This window comes from Aplidium turbinatum, chromosome 1, assembly GCF_918807975.1.
Source record: "Aplidium turbinatum chromosome 1, kaAplTurb1.1, whole genome shotgun sequence".
In the NCBI taxonomy this organism is placed as follows: Eukaryota; Metazoa; Chordata; class Ascidiacea; order Aplousobranchia; family Polyclinidae; genus Aplidium; species Aplidium turbinatum.
Genome location: NC_137472.1, coordinates 49,280,471 through 49,301,767, shown reverse-complemented (window position 1 = coordinate 49,301,767; position 21,297 = coordinate 49,280,471). Strand labels below are relative to the sequence as shown.

At 36.8% G+C, this 21,297-nt stretch overlaps 1 protein-coding gene across 1 annotated transcript in view; it reads right to left on the bottom strand.

Moving 5' to 3' along the window:
• Window positions 1–21,297, bottom strand: part of LOC145782015 (dynein axonemal heavy chain 5-like) — a 55,287-nt gene that overhangs the window by 12,396 nt on the left and 21,594 nt on the right. The window contains exons 38-68 of the mRNA XM_082593748.1: window positions 21,013–21,159; window positions 20,305–20,477; window positions 16,911–17,089; window positions 16,382–16,569; window positions 15,644–15,838; window positions 15,054–15,296; window positions 14,517–14,689; window positions 13,893–14,019; window positions 13,300–13,492; window positions 13,034–13,152; window positions 12,798–12,888; window positions 12,351–12,459; window positions 11,872–11,997; window positions 11,540–11,651; window positions 11,027–11,167; window positions 10,459–10,581; window positions 9,233–9,296; window positions 8,672–8,871; window positions 8,340–8,471; window positions 7,778–7,918; window positions 7,426–7,519; window positions 7,027–7,175; window positions 6,626–6,780; window positions 5,924–6,077; window positions 5,520–5,724; window positions 4,867–4,997; window positions 4,286–4,413; window positions 3,953–4,103; window positions 3,548–3,724; window positions 366–581; window positions 3–170 (exon numbers count right to left, since the gene is read on the bottom strand). Coding sequence (XP_082449874.1) covers window positions 3–170; window positions 366–581; window positions 3,548–3,724; window positions 3,953–4,103; window positions 4,286–4,413; window positions 4,867–4,997; window positions 5,520–5,724; window positions 5,924–6,077; window positions 6,626–6,780; window positions 7,027–7,175; window positions 7,426–7,519; window positions 7,778–7,918; window positions 8,340–8,471; window positions 8,672–8,871; window positions 9,233–9,296; window positions 10,459–10,581; window positions 11,027–11,167; window positions 11,540–11,651; window positions 11,872–11,997; window positions 12,351–12,459; window positions 12,798–12,888; window positions 13,034–13,152; window positions 13,300–13,492; window positions 13,893–14,019; window positions 14,517–14,689; window positions 15,054–15,296; window positions 15,644–15,838; window positions 16,382–16,569; window positions 16,911–17,089; window positions 20,305–20,477; window positions 21,013–21,159 — 4,704 coding nt within the window. The remainder of the gene's footprint in view (window positions 1–2; window positions 171–365; window positions 582–3,547; window positions 3,725–3,952; window positions 4,104–4,285; window positions 4,414–4,866; window positions 4,998–5,519; window positions 5,725–5,923; window positions 6,078–6,625; window positions 6,781–7,026; window positions 7,176–7,425; window positions 7,520–7,777; window positions 7,919–8,339; window positions 8,472–8,671; window positions 8,872–9,232; window positions 9,297–10,458; window positions 10,582–11,026; window positions 11,168–11,539; window positions 11,652–11,871; window positions 11,998–12,350; window positions 12,460–12,797; window positions 12,889–13,033; window positions 13,153–13,299; window positions 13,493–13,892; window positions 14,020–14,516; window positions 14,690–15,053; window positions 15,297–15,643; window positions 15,839–16,381; window positions 16,570–16,910; window positions 17,090–20,304; window positions 20,478–21,012; window positions 21,160–21,297) is intronic.

Here is a 21,297-nt window from a genome sequence, read left to right as displayed (position 1 = left end):
ACCTTCAAAGGCAATACTTCCTTGTTGATGCCATAAAAGTAAGCCATAGCTTCCGTCCACGAACATAATCCTGCCACGTTGCCACAGACTTTCTTGGCTGTTTCCAGATTGTAATCTTCCATCTCCAAATATGGAGTGAGGTGCTCTACCATTTCTTCTGTTATATTATCCTAAACAAATGCACAAACTGCAATGAAAGAGTGTTTTAACTTGATTGTAACAAAAGATTGAGCAACTGAAAACAAAAGTTTAACAATAAACCTAAGACTTGGTTTTAATTCAGAAAATGTGGAGCTCTACTTTCTATTACACAGATGAACACCTAAATTTTATTGAAGTTACAGCATTGCAAGAGCGATATCTACCTTAGAGAAATTAAGCAACATGCTCAGAAACTGGGATTGGTTCATCAGTTTAAGCGCTTCGTTCCAGGAAGGTTTCGGGCAGGGACGCTCTGGATCCATTTCAATTGGATTGAGTCTTCTTCGCATTAGAATAAGAACACAGTCCATGATCCTCATGATGAGATGTGGCGGCTTTCCAAGTTTTCTTACTGTCGCAATGTCAGCAGGTTTAATCGTCTGTAAAGAAAGAATGACGTTGAATAGATCAGAGGTTTTTAACAACCAAGCGACTCTTGTCAAAATGGATTTATCTTTAACAGTATTGCTCAATGCTCATGCAAAATGAAATTACATGGTGCGACAAAAATCTAGGCCCGTCGATGCTTCAAAAGACAAAGTCAGGAAGGCCTCCTCTCTTCAGGAAATTTGCTTTCAAAAAGCACACTTTTACGTTTTTTAAAAGTTAGTTAGACCTGAAAGATGTTCAAGTTGTGTTAAATTCAACAATGATGGACATGATTGTTGTTGAACAAAAACGGACGTAAGAAAGGCAGTCCCAGCTAGAAAGCTACGTATATTACACGTTGATTTTTGGTTGATTTTAGGTAGTATGGTATCTTAGGTAGAATTCAGGTGTTATTAAGGAGTTTGTGTACACCAACAAAAATTCACTTGTTTAAAAAACATTTTTTTAGAGACATATTTTAGCTATCATTTAGTATGACTAGTGTGTAAATATGATTCTAGAAGTTTTATCAGGGATTATTTTGTGAATATAACTCTTGCAAAAATAACACGTGTTTTCCACGTATATTACACGTGTTCAAAATCCTATGATTATTTGACTAATTTTTAAGGTATGTAAGGTAAAATCACACCCAGAAGAGGGCATACAAAAGAGAAAAAATGTTTACCCCAGCAGAAGGATGTTTTACCGGAATTTTTTGTATGTTGATTATATGTTGTTTCCACGTGTATTGCACGTTTCCATCTGTTGAAAAGTAACACGTGTTTTCCACGTATATTAAACGTGTTGAAGTTCTTTCGTTCATTTGGGCAATTTTTAATCTGTGTTAGGTAAAACTACCTCCCAAGGACGGTATAAACAGAAAGAATTCTCCACTCAAGTGGATTGGTGTCAACCACGCTCCTCCGCATTTTTTAGGATATAAGTTAGATTATGTGTTTTTGTAGGTGTCTTTACACGTTTTTATTACGTTACGTAAAAAGGAAATTTCATGACATTTTTTAGTCGCAAATTAATGTGATCTTTTAACGATAGTTCTTAATGTAAATTTAAGTGGTCTCGCTTACTGATATTAAACAATTACTTACTAAGGTTTGGTACGGTAGCCACTTTAACAAGTCGAAATTCTGCCACTAAAACTGACTAGAATGAAACCGCCAACCAATCATAAGCTCCGGTTTAAGTGACGTAAAAATGGCGAAAAGAAGATGATAGAAAGCAAATTAAGTGATGGATTTTTTGTCAGCTGGTTGGCTTAGGGGTTAAGGTTAGGGCTAGAAAGTAGTCATTTCATTGACGCGGGTTCGATTCCCACCACTGCTATTTCTCTTTTTCTTCTCTAACTCCAAATAAAGTTCAAAACAAGCATTAACTCTCCGAATGAGTGCTAAAAGGGTCACAATTGGACAGTAGCCTCTTATAACAATATGTGTTAAATAAATGAAGAGCTTGTTTCCAAAACCGCTTACATCCACTTTCGGTGATTTCGAGAAAACCACGAAAAACGTTTATGACAGTTTCGCTTGGTAAATGTAATGCGCTTTTGATTTCTGACGATGTATAACTACCTACTGAATTGAGCCATGACGTTTGTCCAGATCTAAGGAATATTAGAATGCTTAGAATCGCCTTTTTATAAAATTAGAAATGTGGATATAAGCGGTTTTGGAAATAAACTGGAGAATAAAAATTGCCAGAATGAAAGAAACCAATTTTTGAAACCATTTTTCCAAGCTGACCACCACTAATTCATCACCACAACCCAAATCCACTTTAAACAAAGCAAAAAAACACAGTTATAAAGCTCAAGTAGGCTACTAAGCACCGTTGGTAACTGCAACAATAGGCTGCAAGCCTACAACACTGCTTATCAGTGTTGCCAGATAGTAGATGCTTCAAACTACCAAACACATTTCAAATTTTTCCAAACTGACCAGAGACTGACTGTCAACTCACCAAAAATGTTTTCCAAAATTCTGCCAACTCAAAATTTTACTGTCAAACAACGTAAAATTCTGCCAAATCTCGAACTTGGTAGTGAAATTTACCAAATGGTAACACTGCTGCTTATCACGAAACGATGACGAAAACGGTTTAACAATCAGCGATATGTCACGTGATACAATGGCTTAATATGATTGGTTAATTGTGGATACAAGTGGTTTTGGAAACAAAGTGTGATGGCGCGTAAACGGTTTTGGAAGAAAACGCAATATTTAGTGTCGAATTTGAAGCAGAAAGAGAAGGTTTTGGAAAAAAAGGAATGGATAGTAGGTACCTATGGTAATACTCTACCTAATGACACTCTAAACTCAATTTTGGTAAAAGTGGCGCCTAAGCGGTTTTGGAACTGGGCTCTTCAAATACAAATGTGTTAAATTGTTGATTTCAGATACGGTACGCGGAAATTAGGTAGAATGTGGGTGTAAAAACACGTAAAATCCACCACCAAATATACGTGTAATACACGTGAAATAGTGTCGACACTTATACGTGTATTATACGTGAAAATTTACGTATAATACACGACCCAAGGTACATAGAATGTACGTGCCAGATACGAGAAAATTAGGTGTAATGCGGGTGTAAAACACGTAAAATCCACCACCAAATATACGTGGAAAACACGTGTATTAGTGTTGTCAGATACGAGGAAATTAGGTGTAATGCGGGCGTAAAACACGTAAAATCCACCACCAAATATACGTGTAATACACGTGAAATAGTGTCGACACATATGCGTGTATTATACGTGAAAATTAACGTATAATACACGACCCAAGGTACGTAGAATCTACGTGTAATACACGTGAAATTTCTAGCTGGGGTTTAGCTTCCTTCCCTTTCCTGCAACAAGCAGCAAACCATATCTTTGTAGCCTATTTATTTTGAAAATCACGGAAGATAATCAGCTTATCTTCATTTTCTTTTGAATTTTTAATTTGAAATGCATCACCTGCAGAGCAGCTTCAGCTTTTTCCAATGCAGGCTTGGCAGCCCTTAGTTTAGCCTCGGCCACTCCCTTGTCCTTGTTGATGGCGTCCACGATGGCCTGAGCTTTGTCTTTCACCTTTTGCACCTCAGCTTTCACTTTTTCAGCTGCTGTTGCTTTCTCAGTTACAACTTTCAGCACCTGTACAAAACAATACATTTAAGATAATAATATTGGCTGACATAAGTAAACATCCAAGTAGACTACAGCAAGGTTTCACAAATATGAGTTTAATGTTTGCAGTTTTCTAACATTGTAATGCTGAAACTACTTAAAACAACTTAATTTAACTTTGTTCTCTAGAAGTAGTCATTCAATAACTGATAGAGTTTATTTTGTACTGTCATAGACCTGCTGTGGTAATCTTACCTCATCAGCTTCTTTCGAGGCCACAGCAAGATCCTTTTCCTTGATTGACAGTTCAGCGGATAGAGCATTAACGGACTTTTGTGCCTCGACAAGCTTGTCTAAACCGGTTTTCATGCGTTGGGCCAGGACTCCAATCTCACTCAGTTTTAAGCTAAGAGATAAAAGTGCTAGGTATTATTTTATCAGCAATTTTTCGGACTAAAACCACAAGGAAAGCAGTTGATGCTTTCTCAGGTTTTACTTATTAGAAAGGTTGGTTGAAACATATAAAGTAGTTACGTTCACGAAAGTTATTGGAGTGAAGTCGGATTGTTAAAATTAACCGAAAGTTACCTGTAAATGGTCTTATAGCCCGTGATGAAAGACAAATAAGATTTTGGAGTCACGTGACACGACCGTCTGAAGCGTTCAAAATATTCCACGCACTTCTCAGATACGAGATCTTGCACGGTTCCCATCACCTTTGTGTTATAATGAAAATGTAATGGCGCAGACACTAATGCAGCAAAGTTTTATGCTTAAAGCAATTTTTAAGAGCTAAAGTTTAGCTGAACATGAGTAGGCTATTGTTTCCGCATTTGGGGCTCTTTATTTTATTTTTATCAGACAATCAGTTGTTATATGAAAACTCGAATGCAGATGAAGAGGCTGATAACACATGTTTGCAGAGGTATTATCTCCTGAAATTGAGATGTGCTAGAAAATTTCGCATTGTCCATTATACCAAATGCTCGTTGAACACAAATATTAGAACAGTTTCATGTCCTATCAAGCAGTACAATAACAATATCAAACACTCTCTGCTTGTTACAAATGAAAGCAGTTCTAACTTTCATTAACCATCAAATAGCGACCAGCAATTCAATAAATATAACCATCAAATAATTTTAACTTTCATGGGCTATTAGGCGTACCTGGACCATTTGTGCTTTGATTTCAGCTGAACACTTGATGTCGTATTCGGACAAGAAATGTTGGGCAACTTGTATTAGCGCCTCACGTGGCCAACGAAGAAACCAATTCATCGTGCAGCCAGAAAATAAACCTTAGCAATGTAAGTATAGTTAACAGAGAATCGACAACAAAGAAAATCGGTTGAATAACAGCATCCAAACACTACAAAAGACTTGCAAAATAATACACATTCTAGCTTTTTTGTAAGAAGCACCATACCCAAGTTAATAACCAATCACATGTAGGCCTAAAATAATATTATAAATAAGGGAACTGTAAACAAGAAAAACAAGGAGCAGTTCTATAAAAGGCCTAAAGTGTTGTTTGCATGTTTTGATTGAGTGCGCTTGAAATATCTGGTGGCTAATTTTTATGATTTAACTTCCAAGAATATTCAATGTTAAACTATTGAATTTTCAAGCAAATTTTGCAAATTTTTAGTTAGCAATTAAGTAATATTTTATTATTTTCGATTGGGGACAAACTTTTATGCATAAATATAAAAATCAGGCCTGAAAATTTTCCACCAAACCAATAAGGATGATTCAGTGATTTCTAACAGGTTTATCAGAATGCACCTGAACGGTTTCAAGCTTAAATCTAAAAGTTTTACCTGGAAATTTCAACGACCTTGCACGGAACTTTTCACCGACTGGTGAAAAGCACAAGACCACGTGCAAATTGGACCTGGCACGTGACAGGAAGTAGTCGTACAAGTTCTCAGGGGTGGGCGGTCGTTTCGGGTACTCCTTTTTCATGACTGGAATCAATTCCATGTTGATTTCGTCTATTTCGTCGCGAGCAAACAGGTTTGACACCTGGACAAGATGAATGTTTGGTAGTGGTTTTGTTTTTGGATTACAAAACATATTTTCGAAAACAATTATTTTAATAAAAAAGACATTCAAAATAAGGAAAAATTAGATTTAGTAACCAATTTGAACAAGAAAACAACATGTAAAATAGACCAAATGATCTTCACATGAAAGTTTTAAGACGAGAAAATAGAGTTCTCACTTCTCCTGAGGCCAGAACGTTGTTCATGTACTCAAGGAACCCTTCGTCCTTAATTTCGTTGTCAGTGAATATGAAGGTGACCCCTTGGCCGTCCTTTCCTGCTATTTTGTAGAGGATCTTTAAGTCGTCCATCAGGTTGGTCGCGTTATACGTTCTGTAGGAAAACATACAACTCGTCTTGGAGCTGATGGTGTGAGGCTAATGAATATGAGCCGACAACTCACTATACATCATGCGCTAAGAACATTTCAGCAATATCTATAAGCAGGTAGCCCACACTCCCAGCCAGCAAATCAATTCTTTTTTACATAAATTCAACGTCCGATGACGTTACTGGTTGATGGCTGACTGGGCTGCACTACCAAAACTGTAAATGTAGACAACCCAACAAGAATATGTCGATCAATTTTAACAACTGTTACTCCGAACAGCAAAGGGTTTAGTAGTATCGGAAGTGAAGCTACGTGTTTTCGTTAAGTCAACTCAGTTTGGATTGTTACTTTTTTTGACGAAAATGAAATTTCGTTTCGACGTAAGAGTTTTTTTTTTGTTTATTTCCTTTCTGATTTTTTCAGCAAAAACATTGCTTCAAATGCATAAAACTCGTTTGGAACAGTACTAGTAGTCACAACATAAAAAACCAGATATAATGAAACAAGCTTTTCAGCAAAATCAGGATATAAAGTTCAACTAGCAACTTGCCTGCTTAAAGTAATTTGGAAGATCTTGTAGCCGGCAATAAAGGAAGCCAGCCTGGTCAGCGATTGTTTACCTGAGCCGCCCACACCAACCAATAAGGCGTTGCCACGTGGCGTCCTCATGATGCGTGATATTCTCATCAAGTGTATCATTGCGTCCTGCGTTACGTGCAACAGGGTTAAAGATAGAAAAAATAAATAACTGTTTAATAACCAACTGGATACAAGTCATTTTAGTATTGAAAGGATACGAAAATATTTTGCTTTTACTTTTTACTGACCTTGCGTATTCAAAATATTGTATTTAGAAAAAAAGAAGATGAAATTTTAAAACTCAAAATTCTCTATTGCCTTCTGCATTAAAAGTAATTTGATCAAGCAATCACAAATAGTTAGAAGTCTCACTTTGAAGAACACTAAATCCATCTTTCCTCCTCTCACAGTCTCATTGTATTGCTCCAAGAACCCGCCGAGTTTTTCTTCCACTGCACTCAAGGCTTCAACTCGTTCATATATTTTTGGCGCGTCTGGCTCAAAATCATCCGGCTCATCACCTGCCGAAACAAAAGAAAACATTTATTATTGACAACGCAAAGTTGTTTATTATTAATACAGAATATTGTTCAATGATTTTATTTCCAGTTACAATTAAACTGCTGCACAATAGATATAAAAGACAACGTACACGTTTGTTAAACTTTGATAAAAAACTGGCAAGCATTATGATAAACAGGCAAAGTGAAACAACATGGTGTGGCAGTCACAACCAGGGCATCTTTATTGAGTAATTATTTTAGTTTGTACCTGTGAGTTCAGGTGCTTCCCTCAGAAAGTCAACAAAATAGGTTTCTTTTGGAAGCTCTTGGCCGATTTCTTCCCCTAACTCTTGCATCACCATCTGAAAGACAAACAGATAAGTAGACAACCTACATGGAAGGAGCAGAGTGCAAACAAGCAAGTACGTATCTTTAAGTTTTGATTTAGGCTGTAAAGCTGCAGTGTGTTACAGTAGTTTATGGATCACAACAGTAACAGTTCAGTTTATTTGTTGGCGAAACAACAAAATTATACGAAACACAATAAACACAATAAATTCGCATAACAAAGGTTGCATCAAAAAAGCAACAGTTGCAGTTGGTGATAGAATGGGACTCACCGCCTCTAAATTTTCATTGAACCAGTCCTTGTCGGGCTGGTTGATAAACCTATCAGCAATGACGCGCTCACATTCGTGTTTCCACAAACTGAGAAGGATTTCAGTGCTTGCCGCGATTTCATTGTCGATGATCAATATACCCTGAACACAGTCACAACTTAGATTAGTTTTATGCGAAAAAATCTCTTCAAAGCTGAGTTAGAAAGTTTTTCAATGCACCGATAAGAATACAATAGAAAATTCTGAATCATCTGTAACCCTAATTAACATAAAACTAACTTTCACCATAAGAAATCATGAACCCACGAAAGCATAGTTACATTAAGTATGCGTTTTACTTGAAAGTGATCCACATCAAATTACAAGCAAGTAGGCTACAATTATTCAGCCCAAAATGCGACAACATCAGACCACAGGCTTTTTTTAAATAAAAAAAGGTGAAACTATAAAACACCCTACTATGTAGCCTACAGATAATATACTTGATTTAAGTTCAGATGTTTCATGCATTTCACCTGCCTCCTAAGATGCCTATTGCCTAATCAAGGATAGATTTACCGACCTGCCAAATTCGACTCAAATCTCTCAAGTTGAAGATGTAGTGAAACTTTGCTGGTGTTGGAAGCATCTTGACTTTTGTCTTTTGCCATAGCGTCCTGGTCAGGGGCACCAGCTTCTCAACCAGCTCAATCACCTGGTTGTCATAGTACAAGAAAGGTTAGTTTCTATACCTTGACCATGCAAGCTAGACTAACATTAAGCTTGGACATTAATTTAGGTCTACAATGTTTGATTTTTTTCAAAAAAATAGAAACGACATCTTTCGTTATCCTGGAAATATGCAACTAATATTTTTCAAACAAAATTTATCTCCGAAAATGAAATGTAACACACCGGTTTTACAAATTTCCTCTCTTTGCAAAAGTATCCAGTAGCTATGGTTGAAAAAATCTTGTCTATGGATGTGTTGGATGGAAGAGTGCAGTTGAAAATGCAGAACTGCCTCTTCAGACGCTGAGGGATGTCATTTCTTCCTCCGCCTGGATGAATCATGGCAGCGACGAGCTGGATGTCCGCAATGTTGGTAAAGTCTCCTGGAGGATCAACAAAGCAGTGTGTGATTCTCGAGTAATTCAATTGAAAACAAAATAACAAAGAAATAAAACCAATCTGGTCTCGTTTCTTCAACACAAAGAAAAAACTAAAAAGCAAAAATATTGAATGTGCAGTTAAGTTATCCGCGTAACGGAGAGTTAGCTTTTAAGATTGGTTTTTACCATTTATTTCATTATGATATGATTACAATATGATTTGTAAAGTTAGTTGGAGTTTATTGTGGGTTTACTTCGATTGCTGTAGCTTCACTTTCCAATAACAAACTCTTCATTAATCACAAGTGTTGACGGATATTTACATCATCTGTAATCGAAGTTTTGTTGTGCAAACAATTTTTACCTGGTTTGTCAAGACTGTAAAATCCTTTGTTTTCTAGTAGCTGTCGAACAATTTCATTTGTGATCTACAATGAAAATACGAGTTTCTTGTAAAAAAGCTTTTGTATCTTGATTTTATTACACAAAGAAATACAACACAATTAACCCGTTAAGTGCGTAATTAATTTTTCGAAACTCCCCTTACTGTGCGTATTTAATTTGATCACTCGCAGTATTTTTCGTCGCATTATTGCTGGCTAAGATATTGGGGAACCCCCATGACGTAGTACAATACGCTTTTGTTCAATTTCCTTTTGTGTATATTGGTTTATTTTTTGATCGACTATTGCGGAGAAGTCTCCGGCTAGACTATTGTTTTCTGGTGTAATCGCATTACTTTTAAGTGATTATACCTTTCACCATTGTGAAATTATTCAACTAGTTGTTTATTATGAAGAAAAAAATACATCAGTTCACAGAACAGAAAAATTTCTAAGCATTTATAGGACACTAAACAAAGCACACGTAAGTTTAGTTTTGAAATATTCAAACTGTATCATTTTCTGACGCTTGCTCTAACATTAGCAGCAACACAAACCCTATTGTTTTGTTGACTATATGTTACAAAATATGTTTTCGAACACAACAAAATATTTCTGAAACTGCTTGCAACGTTACATGAAAATGACCACACTGATTGAACATGCATGATGTGGTACGAATTTTATACACCAGAAAGAAGCCATTTTAGAAGAAAAGAAAACGTTTAGGATGGAATATTTTTATTCTTGCAATTGTGTTTATATTGTAGGTGAGTGCAGAAGCTACCTAATATTGTAATAGAGTGATTTAGGGATCAATGATTTCTGTCAGGCTGCAATCGTTATTGTAGTTTAAACAATGCATCTATGTTTCTTCACACGTCATAATTGCGCCTTCCAGACAAAGGGAATAGAGGAAAGCGAAATTAAAAGCGCCATGAATAGCTGCGATCACGAAAACGACAATTGTCGTCTTACGCACAGCAAGAGCGACTGTCTCGGACGACAATTGTCGTTATACGCACTTAAGAGGTTAAAAAAAACTCAAACGTTTTCAACACGTACTTGTGTCCTCCTGTATATCAATAATGTTGTCATCATGTCGATGATGTTTCCAACTAAAATCCAAGTTTCGAAAGTAAGGTTACCTCTCCCCCAGATGGGTACACCAATACTTAAAACTAACTCCTCAGTAATGTTGCATTACCTGGTCTCCCCATTCGTTGATAGTTGGCATATTGATGTCATCAACAAAGACTGTCATTTTTTTACCAGCAGGTGGCCCGTATGTCGTTCCCACTCTCTTGTCGACGTAGCTTTCAATCGTTCGCTAAAATTGGAATCGCAATTGTTAGTTGAAATAATGATGAAAGACCGTTAGGTATTGTAGCAATTTTACCATTGAAATGAAAAACACTTTAATAATCAAAGCACAATCTTGACAAGGATTATACTGTATGCCACAAGCACAAACAGTCTATTATTGCTTTTCAAGATGTGGCGACCGTGCCAAATTCTTGTATTCGTTAAATCATTTCGACCTTGAGTGCGCTTTCACGTTCGCGTTTTGTCGCTTCTACCTATTTCAAGACCCTTGATATGTTATGGCAAGTCATCTATTTTCGTTTTGATGGTCGAAAATTAAGATAAGACTCCCGCAATCAATCAATAAAACATAAAATTGAAACTGATTACTAGGTAGCCTAAATATAAGCTGATCAATAAATAAATCAGTCATTTAATCCAATTTCAGTAAAAGCAATAACGGAAATTACTTGGAACATATTCGGAGTTGTAGCACTGCTGAAGTTGAGAGCTTTCGTGAGATGAGCTTCAGGGTCGTATTTACTCGCATAACCTTTAATCATCACTGTCTTAGCCGTACCTTGCTCGCCAATCAGCAGCACAGATTTTTCCTTTTAGATCAAAAACACATAAGATTACGCACCGAAAGAACTACAGCATATGTGGTTAAAGTACAAAAAAATCCCGAATAAACACGGTTGGTATGGCACTTTCAAGGAAAAGAAGTAAACGCAAATTTAACACAATCATTCGTCAGACTATTTATTTTTGGTCTACGTTGTATAACTCAAATGCATTCAAGTTTTCTTTTTTTAACTGTAAAAATCAGGATTAAAGAAAACGAAGTTGGTATTCTGACATCAGTTGGTATTTTGTTATGAGACGTTATAATGCACTTCAGCTCACAAACATTCAATCAAAATGTCATGCACTTGTTGAACCTTTTTTGTTTTAATCAGAACATCTTCTATACGATGAATCACCTGTTTCATGATGGTGTGAAGCAGGAAATCCGTTCGAACGTTGTCTACATTGGGAACCAAGATAGACGAATATTCTGGAACCGTGTCTTTAGGGTACACGTACGATGGCACCCTGCAAGAGAGAGTAAAAGAAACTGGAAAAAACATGTAATCAATATTTTTCATTAACATAAACTGCTTTGCTTCAACTAATTATGACAATCAAAAAAGAGAACATTTTCCTTTCTATTCTTCAAAAACACATAAGAGTAGTGGTCTAAATTGAGAAATAACATTATCTTTAATTACGAGCGGAAAATAGGTCGGTTACAGTTTTTCTTCATCTTTTTCACCTTGCCCTCCAGTGCTCCCAAGTTCCTTTATCTCCCACGACGTACTCAAAGATTGTCTCTTCTCCTGATGTTTCTGGGAGATCAAGTTTCGATTCATGATTGCGAAGGAACTCTTCCATCATCTCCCTATTTTGACAAAAAACAGCACCCAAGTTAAATCTTTATCATATAGTAAATCGGATGATGTGGAAAAGGTGTTTTGGTTAAATCAAAAAAGCCAGGCTTTTCTACCTGCACACCGCAAAGCACTATTTGCTGACGGAAGCATATAAACCAGTTTTAACAGGACTAATCTAGCACCACAAGAGCAACAATAACTTTAACATTTGATAAGATTATTTTTCCTTTGATTAACTGTTACGAAAATGCTGAACAGTTAAAATTCAAACGACATCACAAATGTTTCTACAGGACTAGTTGAACACAATATACGGTGGGACCAAGCAAACGTTTGGAGAGTCTTTCTTTCTGTAACGCACCTGTATTCGAGCTCCAAAAGCGCGCCAAGTGACCACATAATTGAAAATATGAAGATCCTGGAGAGATGTTCTTTTGACAGAGCTTTGTCGTCGTGTCGAGGTATCAAACCTACAGCAGATGCACTTGATTATAGATAGCTTACAACTTTATGAACTGTCAAATTTAATGATGGACAGGGATGTTTGGAGAAACTGTGTTAATGATGTCCGAGCACGCCTTAATGGATGATGATGATAACTTTATAAGGTACCTGCCAGTTACGCATACAGTTACGCATCAGACTTTTTGGCCATGGAACGAGCCTGCAAATTACATGGCTCTGAACTACAAATCTTGATAACGAAGTAGGCTACAGTAGCCTACTGACATATACAGGACTCTTACTGCTTGTATTTGAAATGGCATAGGTAACTGTCTAAGTTTTCACTTTCTATTATCTTAATTACCTTGCAAAAGATCGATTGTCTGTCTGATGTACATGCATTCCAAGACATCCATCTTACCGACAAGCTTCGTGGATATGTAGTTGTACAAATCCTGAAAAGTTAAATAGGCTAGTACAAAACAAAAATGTTGAAATAATAATTACAATTTACATTAGCCTACTTAATGTCTTTTCTTCACACTTAAACTAAGCACTATGCGATTACGTTCAATTGTAACACAGCTGAGATTCAGTGACCTGGAAAACGCTTTCAAACAAATTCCACAATGTGTCGCTTTGTTGAGAAGTCAGTGTTTTGAGCCAACCTTGGCACACTGGTCTCCAGTCTAAGGCAGACGATGACATGAAGACCATTCCTAAAAGAAAAGAGATATATAAAATTTTCGTGCAATCATTACTTCTGTGTTGTCGATTAGATAGAACTCTAATTTGATAATATTCCGATCTTAACCTCAATGCCAAATAACTGACTTTTATTTTGAGCAGAGAATACGATCACTCACCATTCCTGGAAACAGTAGCTGGTGATGCATTATCCACGTTGTGAGGTTCAAATATGATCTTGCAGTTGGGAGCCATCGGGATTCGGTCACCGTTGGCTAATGTCAAGGTCTTGTTGTCATCAAGCACAGAGTTTAGATTCTCAATCCACAACGTATCGACTGGCCCATCCAACACAAGCCATATGTGCTCTCCCTTGGTAGGAAGTAAGATAAGACTTCAAACATTTTTTCGTATCTCTAAAGTTTGTTTAATCAACCAATGACCAATCACACTTCACATATTTTAATCGTTATTTCGTCGTTTTTGTTTAGTACGTTGGGGCAGAAGGCCTATCTGTATACCATTTTAGTTTGGCCATGTTTTTCGGATTACACTGAAGATTATTATGGAGGACAACCGGCTTTTGCCATCATCAAATTGAAGACAAGCAAACCTTCTGCGTTTTTTGTAGATAGTACAATCGTAGAATTTCAGTACCTAGCTAATATGGTAAATTAAAGAGATTGGTTCAAGATTTACTGCAGCACATGCAATGGTCTTGACTCAATCTATGAAATGCAACCACCGAATCCAAAACTACGTCACGTTTTACCTTCTTGGCTTTGTGACTGCGACGCCATAAAGTTGAGAATATTCCATCTGTCCAGTCGTTGGTGGAGACATCCAGCGTGCCAAACATCTGAGGTGCTGTGATTGCCTTTGGATTCATTCGCATTTCACTGAAGAAAAAGCGTATAGTTGTAGTTGAATCACGTAGTAATAATGTTTGTTTGTGCTATGGAGATATGGGCTTGTTCTGTCAAACGGATAGTAATGCTGCTGCAATGTGGCCGGACTGCTATCCCTAAGATTTTTGAGGTTATGCTGTTGCTAGATATTCTTTTGAGAGCCTTTAGTAGCCTATACTACATAAAAAAATCCTTTCACTGTATAAACTAATGCACAACTCACGCAATGCAGTACTTAAATGTGCTGCAAACTCTTAAAGCCTATTAAAAATTAAAAGCAAAAAAACAAAACAAATTTTTTCCATATGATTTAAGCTTGTTGTGAATGTATACAATATACGCTTTATAAACTAACATCAATTGTTTTAGGCAAATTGGGAAGTTTTGACTAATTGTGGTATCACGAAATGTTAAGTCTATATGTAAATACTGAACATGCCATGCGGATATTTGCTTTATCATTATTATGCTTTATTATTTTCACTCACCGATGAGGTTCCCCGCAATCTGTCATCGCTTTCATGAGGGTGAGGATGCATTTGGTCTTTCCTGCTCCACTCGGCCCAAGCACCATCATACCATGGCGTACTCTTTGCGTCTCAAAGAGCTGGATGATCTTCAACACCCAAGATGGATGGAACACAAGTCCAGATGAGTGTACCTGGAGAGGATAAATGAGGATGACAAAGAAGATAAGAAATTAACAAAAATGCTGATACCAGTCGACTAATATTGAGAGACTTAATTTTTTGTTTAATTTGATTAAACCTATGTTACGAATCGCATACGCAAACTTTGCATAGCATATAGGCAAATACTACTACTACATACACTTAAAAGTGAGTAACTTGCTTCAAAACAACGCCCGATGACGTTTTTCACCAAAGCAAAAAGTTTTAATCGTTTATTTATCATCTATACGTATTGACAAAGTTCATTTTTAAATGGGTGCAATGGATTTCCAGGTAAATATAAATGAAGTATGTGACTAAATTTGTGACGCTTCTAAACAATTGGTGCGGTACCTGTTTCTCAATAGCGGCTTCAAGGTCGGGATAGCCGGCTTTGTCCAGCTGGATGCCAGGGAATAGATCGTTAATGAGGGAGAGGAAAAGTGGTTCATCTTCATCGACAAGCTTTGAAAGGTTCATGTCCCTTAATCCTCGCATCACTATCATCGATTCAGGATCATTGGGATTTTGTCTCTTCACAGCTCCCAAGGTCCGGAGGACAGAGAGGATGTTGCGCAATCCGAAGTCGTAATGAACCTAAAGTTTGAAAATGTGAAATATTCTCCAACAGCTGACAAACGAAAGACATTCTGATTGTAGACCAGCAGTAATGGGTAAATCGTGAAAATAAATGTCAAGTTTTAAATCTACTGTAAATAATTAAAAATATTTAGATTTTGGAATGAGTTCAAGTTAGTTTGTGACGTACAGCATTCAGGTAAAGTTGTATTAATTTTAGTATTATATTCATACTTTAAACATGGTCAGTAGTTCAACTGGGCGATAAGTGGTTTTTAAATTCAATAAACAAACAACGCAGTGGCTTTCTTATATCTTCATTGATTTTACTGTTTCTATAAATTCCGTCATCAATCTTGTCAAACCTGTTTTGAAAGTTGTTCTTCGCACAACTTGTACAGAGTGAAGAACTTTTTGGCAAGCATGATGTTTTCAATAAAACCGCATGCGGCCAACTTCACTCTGATGATGATTGCTCGATCAGGCACCATCATCGCCACCGTGCGGAAGTTTACTTTCAGATTTTCAGGAAGTTCTTGACGTCCAGCATATCCAGGGTTCTAATGAGAAATAACAGAAATGTAGTCAAACAATATATTGCATTAAGACACAAAATGAAAAAAAAACTGTTGCCATAGACTGTACAAAGTTGTTCGATCAAAAGCTTTCCCTTTGGTAATGAACCCTTTATTCGTCTGCCCCGCTAACTCAGTGGTTAAGCTGCGCTGGTTCGGCTCTCGGGGTGCGCGCTTGAGCAACGCATTTCAGGACTGCTCTTTATTCAGCGGCAACTAATGGTTGGGATAATTTCCCAGCAACAAGACTTCAACAACAAGCGGAAACTTCACCTTGTAACGACACTGTGTCGATGATCCAAAGCCTCTACAAGTAGTGAAACTGCCAGGAGTAGCCTACCAGAGGCTTTGTCAGTCCGAGGATAAAAATACAAAACCAAACCAAACTATTGGTTTTGAAAAGTGCAGTGATCTAAATCTTCTTTTTAAAAACCATTGCGTCACAAAACATCACTTTTTCAAGATATCTGCAAAACAGTTTATCACAATATTATTATGATGAAACTTCATAAAGAACTTGATACTCACCATTGTCAAAAATATGCCAAATTCTCTGTCCATGGCAACAACGTCTCCATCAGTGAAGACAAATTGCGGCTTGTTCATCTTTTTACACTGGAGGATGATGGCAATTTGTTGCGCTGCCACGGAGAGCACGGGAAGTTCGATTCTGTTGAACTCATCAAAGCATCCCCATGATCCTGACTGGGCAAGTCCTGGAGAAAATATATCGTTTGAAAGAAAATAATTTTGTCATTTTTAAGTTGATTTGTTGACAGGAACAGACGTGGATTGGGACCATCATTGAACGTTTAAAGCTAGTTTTGAAGCATTGATGAACCGACTATTTTCCACATTGCAGAGTTCGCAAGAATGCCTTTAGTTACGGCTTTCTGAATTAAATCTAATTGAATCACAAAAAAATAAGCCAAAAATATGCATAAATCTGACGCCAAAAGAGCAAATTTGAGACTAATGTACATCTACTGCGTCAATAGCTTTTGAAATCAATACATGAAATACTTGACAAAAAATAGGTTTAATGTGAACTACTAACCTTTGTAAATTCTTCCTAGACCTCGGTAGTCCATCTGATCGGAGCAGTTGAAAACAACCACATATTTAGCCAAGCATTTTCCCATGTCTTTCACGGTTTCAGTTTTGCCGGTTCCTGCTGGGCCTGCAGGGGAACCCCCTAGACTCATTCCAAGAGCCTGAGCCAAAGTAATGTAGCATCTGCGCATGCAATGAATTTTTTATTGACTTGAGAAAATCTGAGTCTTTCTATTTCAGATATTACTACAACTGGCATATAATCCTGCGGAAAATTAAAGCTACGTTTGACTTTTGCAGCGCTCCACTTTTTCTGATTTCCAGACTACTACTTATGTATAATTGTATACAATATACATTAGGGTGCCACAGGCGCCCCTCAAAAATTAAAATTGCGTCCGATACACCTGAACTTTTTTTTATATGTAACACTTGGTAAAAAAAGCATATGTGAGAAATTTCAATAAGTTTTGATAAAATTTGGACGTGCAGATTAAGTTTAAAGTTTTTAAAGGTAAATTTTCACAATTTCAATAGTAAAACCCTCTCTAAATCATCAAAACTCAGACATTTCTTCTCAGTTACGGAGTATTTGAACTTCGAACACTTTCTGGTGAACTTACTTACTAATTTACAATCGTACAGACCATGTGTCAATTGTATATGTTCAACAATTTATGAAAAATGCCTAAAAATATGAGGTTTCATGCATTATAAAAAAGGATCCATGTAGAGAAAATGCCTATTGAGATGAAATTACTACAGCATTTGAAGAATCAAAAGTAAAATCATTAACTAATCGTTTTTGTTTATTGAAAAATTTTTGGTCTTTGAAGACCAAAATCTCAGCTATGTTTGCACGGAACTTGGACTCAAAAACAAAAATTTGGATCTTCACGCACTAGACTTTGGAGAGACATATCCTTAGCCTTCTGGTAGGTGGCTCAATGTTCAAGTACAATTGACACAAATTCAAAAGTTCTAAGTAGTCGTTTCTTAAAAATTTGGATGATTCTGGATGGAGCTTCATCTGATTCATCAGCTCAGACAATTCTTCCCGCTTGCTGGTAAGAAGATCAATTTCCTCGTGCGATTTTGATATATATATGAAAACAACCTGATGCGCTATCAGAAAGAGTTTGAAAATTGCTTTTAAAGTGTTGAAATATGGAAATGTTGGGTCCACTGCTGCTTTCTATTTTCAGTTCTTCCCAAACATGCGTCAGTATTATCTCCCCAATATGATGCCTGCATGCTGCCCAAAGTAGGCCTTTTCCAACATGATCTTGTATTTGGATACAGGCCGCAGTTTTGTGGCCCGTATTGCTACTTGTGGTGTCAAACACCATTGCAGCAAGACATGCAGTACAGTTCCAATTGTTTAACAATTCCATGCTTGCATTGGCTATTTGCTTTCCTTTTGGATCGGATGTTTGTGCAGGCAAATAAGGAACACCAAGCAGTTTTGAGCCTCCAATACCTGATAGTAATATCGGAAGCCTATCAACTTGCTTATTAGGGTTTGTTAGTGACTCCATCATTTTACCATCCCAATGAATGATTCCAACTTCAGGAGGTACCCAACCTTTTTTAACCACTTCAGAAATATTGAAAATCGTTTCAACTCTATACCTTTGAGCCGTCATGTGGTTTAAGTTTACGCGAATAGTTTCACCAGAACAACTCTTGATTAACGAGTGTAGTGTTGCAGATAATGCAGTTGGTGTTATTCTGTTTCATAAACTTGTGGCCACTAAACCAGGTGATCATAAAATGTCGTGTGGTACAAATATTGTGGTACCGGTTTTTACAACTTGACGGTGACTCCTTTTACTTCCTGTGGATGTAGAAGGCTCGGCAGTGTTAACTGCAGTCACTTCATCACTGGTATCATCGCTAGAAGAAAGTGAAATGTTACTTTTGCTGCTGGATCAGCCTCTTGACGTTTTATTTCTTTTTCTTTCCTTTGCACTTCTGCTTCTTTTCTAGAATGTTTTCGTTTCAACGTCTTACGCAAAGCATTGTCTCTCCCTGCCATTGACGCCTCTCTGGTAGTTTGCATGCTCCACAGAAATTCTTTATCTTCCTCAATTGACATCTTCTTCATTACATCGCGAGGCCAGAAAGGAAAGGTCAATTGCAGTTTCTTTTTAAATTCCTTAATCCTTTCCGATTGCTTTCCATCACTCCTATGGAAGTATTCGATCTGAATTTTGAAGATAAGACTCATTTCATCTCGAAAAGATTGAATTTTTTGAGCCATTTTTTTGGATGAATTGTTGGAATATTAGCTTTGTAGTAAAACGTTAAGATGTCCTTCACTGTCTCGTTTGCTGCATCTACTGATATTTGGATTTTCCTTTTCGTGGGATTTTGAGATTCAAGCTCCTGCTTAAAGGCAAGAAAGCTTGAAATCACTTGATTATAAGTTGGCAGTTTACTTCCCTTGATTTTCTGATCATCTTTCGTTGAAATAGTAGAAAGAAGAAGATACTGTTTCTCAGCATTCTGAGACTGGCTGTTCATTATTGTAATACTAACCAGACCGATTTGTAAAAGCACTACCGTATCAATTATCATTAGTAGAATAACCTAAAAAACAATACAACCATAGGTTTTGCAACATTATTAGCCTTTCCTGCAAGAAGCGAAGGTAACATAACCCTTTCTTACAGTAGGCTACCTGCCTTATCTTTGCTGTCTGCTATATTCTCCCAGATTAAGTCACAACTTGCATGGGTTTAATACTAAGCTTTCCTGGGCGCTGCAACACTGATTCAACAGAAGAAGAAATACTAAAGCCATTATTCCAAGACCCTGACTGAGGTCAAGCCAGCTTTGTTGATTCAATGTTGCAAGATGGTGAATCAATGTAACAGGCGCGGAGCTGTCATGCTTGACCTCAATTGAGATCTTGACATACTGGCACTGGTCTCCTAATCTAATTCTTGAATTTATCTTGTTTCAATGTTGAGAAAAAGATGAGAAATAGCAAAAAAACTGATGTTCAAACTAGGGAAATCCCCTAATTTTACTGTATTTTAATTTAGATTTTCGTTTTCAATCTGCACATCCAATTTTTGTCCAATCTCAATCAAACTTTGCAAAGTGCCTTAATATGTGAAATGTCACACCAGAAAAAAAGTTCAGGTGATTTCGGCCACATGAGGGCGCCTGTGGCACCCTAATATACATGTATAATACGTAAACAATGAAAACTATTAATACTACAAAAAGTGCTCAATCCAAGCAAAAAGCCAAGCAGAGCGAATTAAATCAAATATAGTTATTACTCTCTAAACCCTTGACAGCCTGTTTCACCCTAAAAGGAGGATCACCAGAAGGTCCTAATTCAAATAGAATAATATGTATATATTATTACATTGGCATTCTTTTACCTGTCAGTGAGAGGTGTAATGACCAGTCGTTCATTGCAACCAGTGTATTCATTGCAATATCCGAAGTCTACATCAGTAATGGAGATTTGGCACTTGTCTGCATCTTCAATGTAATAGAAGCGAGATTGCTTGAGCCACTCGAAGTCAGTGGGAGACTTGATGTGCATTTTTACCTGCACACGAAAGCGTCAATTATTTTTATCCATCATTGCAACATTAAAAAAACTAAAAGATAACTACTTGTCACAGGAATTTAAGACACTGTTTTTGGAATTCTCGAAAATTGTCACGTTTTTGAATGATGCTGTTTTGTATTTCTTTAAATTTCCATTCGATATGATTGCGATGGATGGTTAAACTGAACCGATGGGTCTATATCTCAAACCATTACATTGCATTAAAGGTTGGAGTGGAAGAAAAGTTAAGAGGTTAGATTGTTATTGCAAATGCCAGCATTTGATGAATGCAAAATAGCAGTAAGTGTTAAATATGATCGTAACTTTAACTCACTAATCAATTTTACTCGGTTTCAAATTTGATTCCTCCTATTTTAAGATTCAATTGTTCAGACTATGACATGCAAGAGAAGAATAAATGAACATCCAAGATGATTAATCATGGTTAGTAGCCTACAAATGGTACATAGATACAGCATAGGCATCTCGTAGGCTATCCTTGGCTACTTCCAAATGAAAAATCATGACTCACCAAATCATCGAAGATATCACGTTGATGCACGTGAATCGTGATGAGTGTTTCATATTTTGTTCTTTCATACTTGGTTAGGTCCAGTGTTGTTTGGTCAATTAGGGTGTTAAGAATGTCCAGAAAGCGCTGGTTGACGTTTTGCATGGCCTATACGAGGATAAATATAAAAGTATAAACAAATAGTTTCAACAACGAATACATCCTCAAAAAATGTACTATTATTTCCAGTTTAAGTAAGTACACTGTGATTTCGATAAGTTATTTACAAACTGTAAGAAAATACGG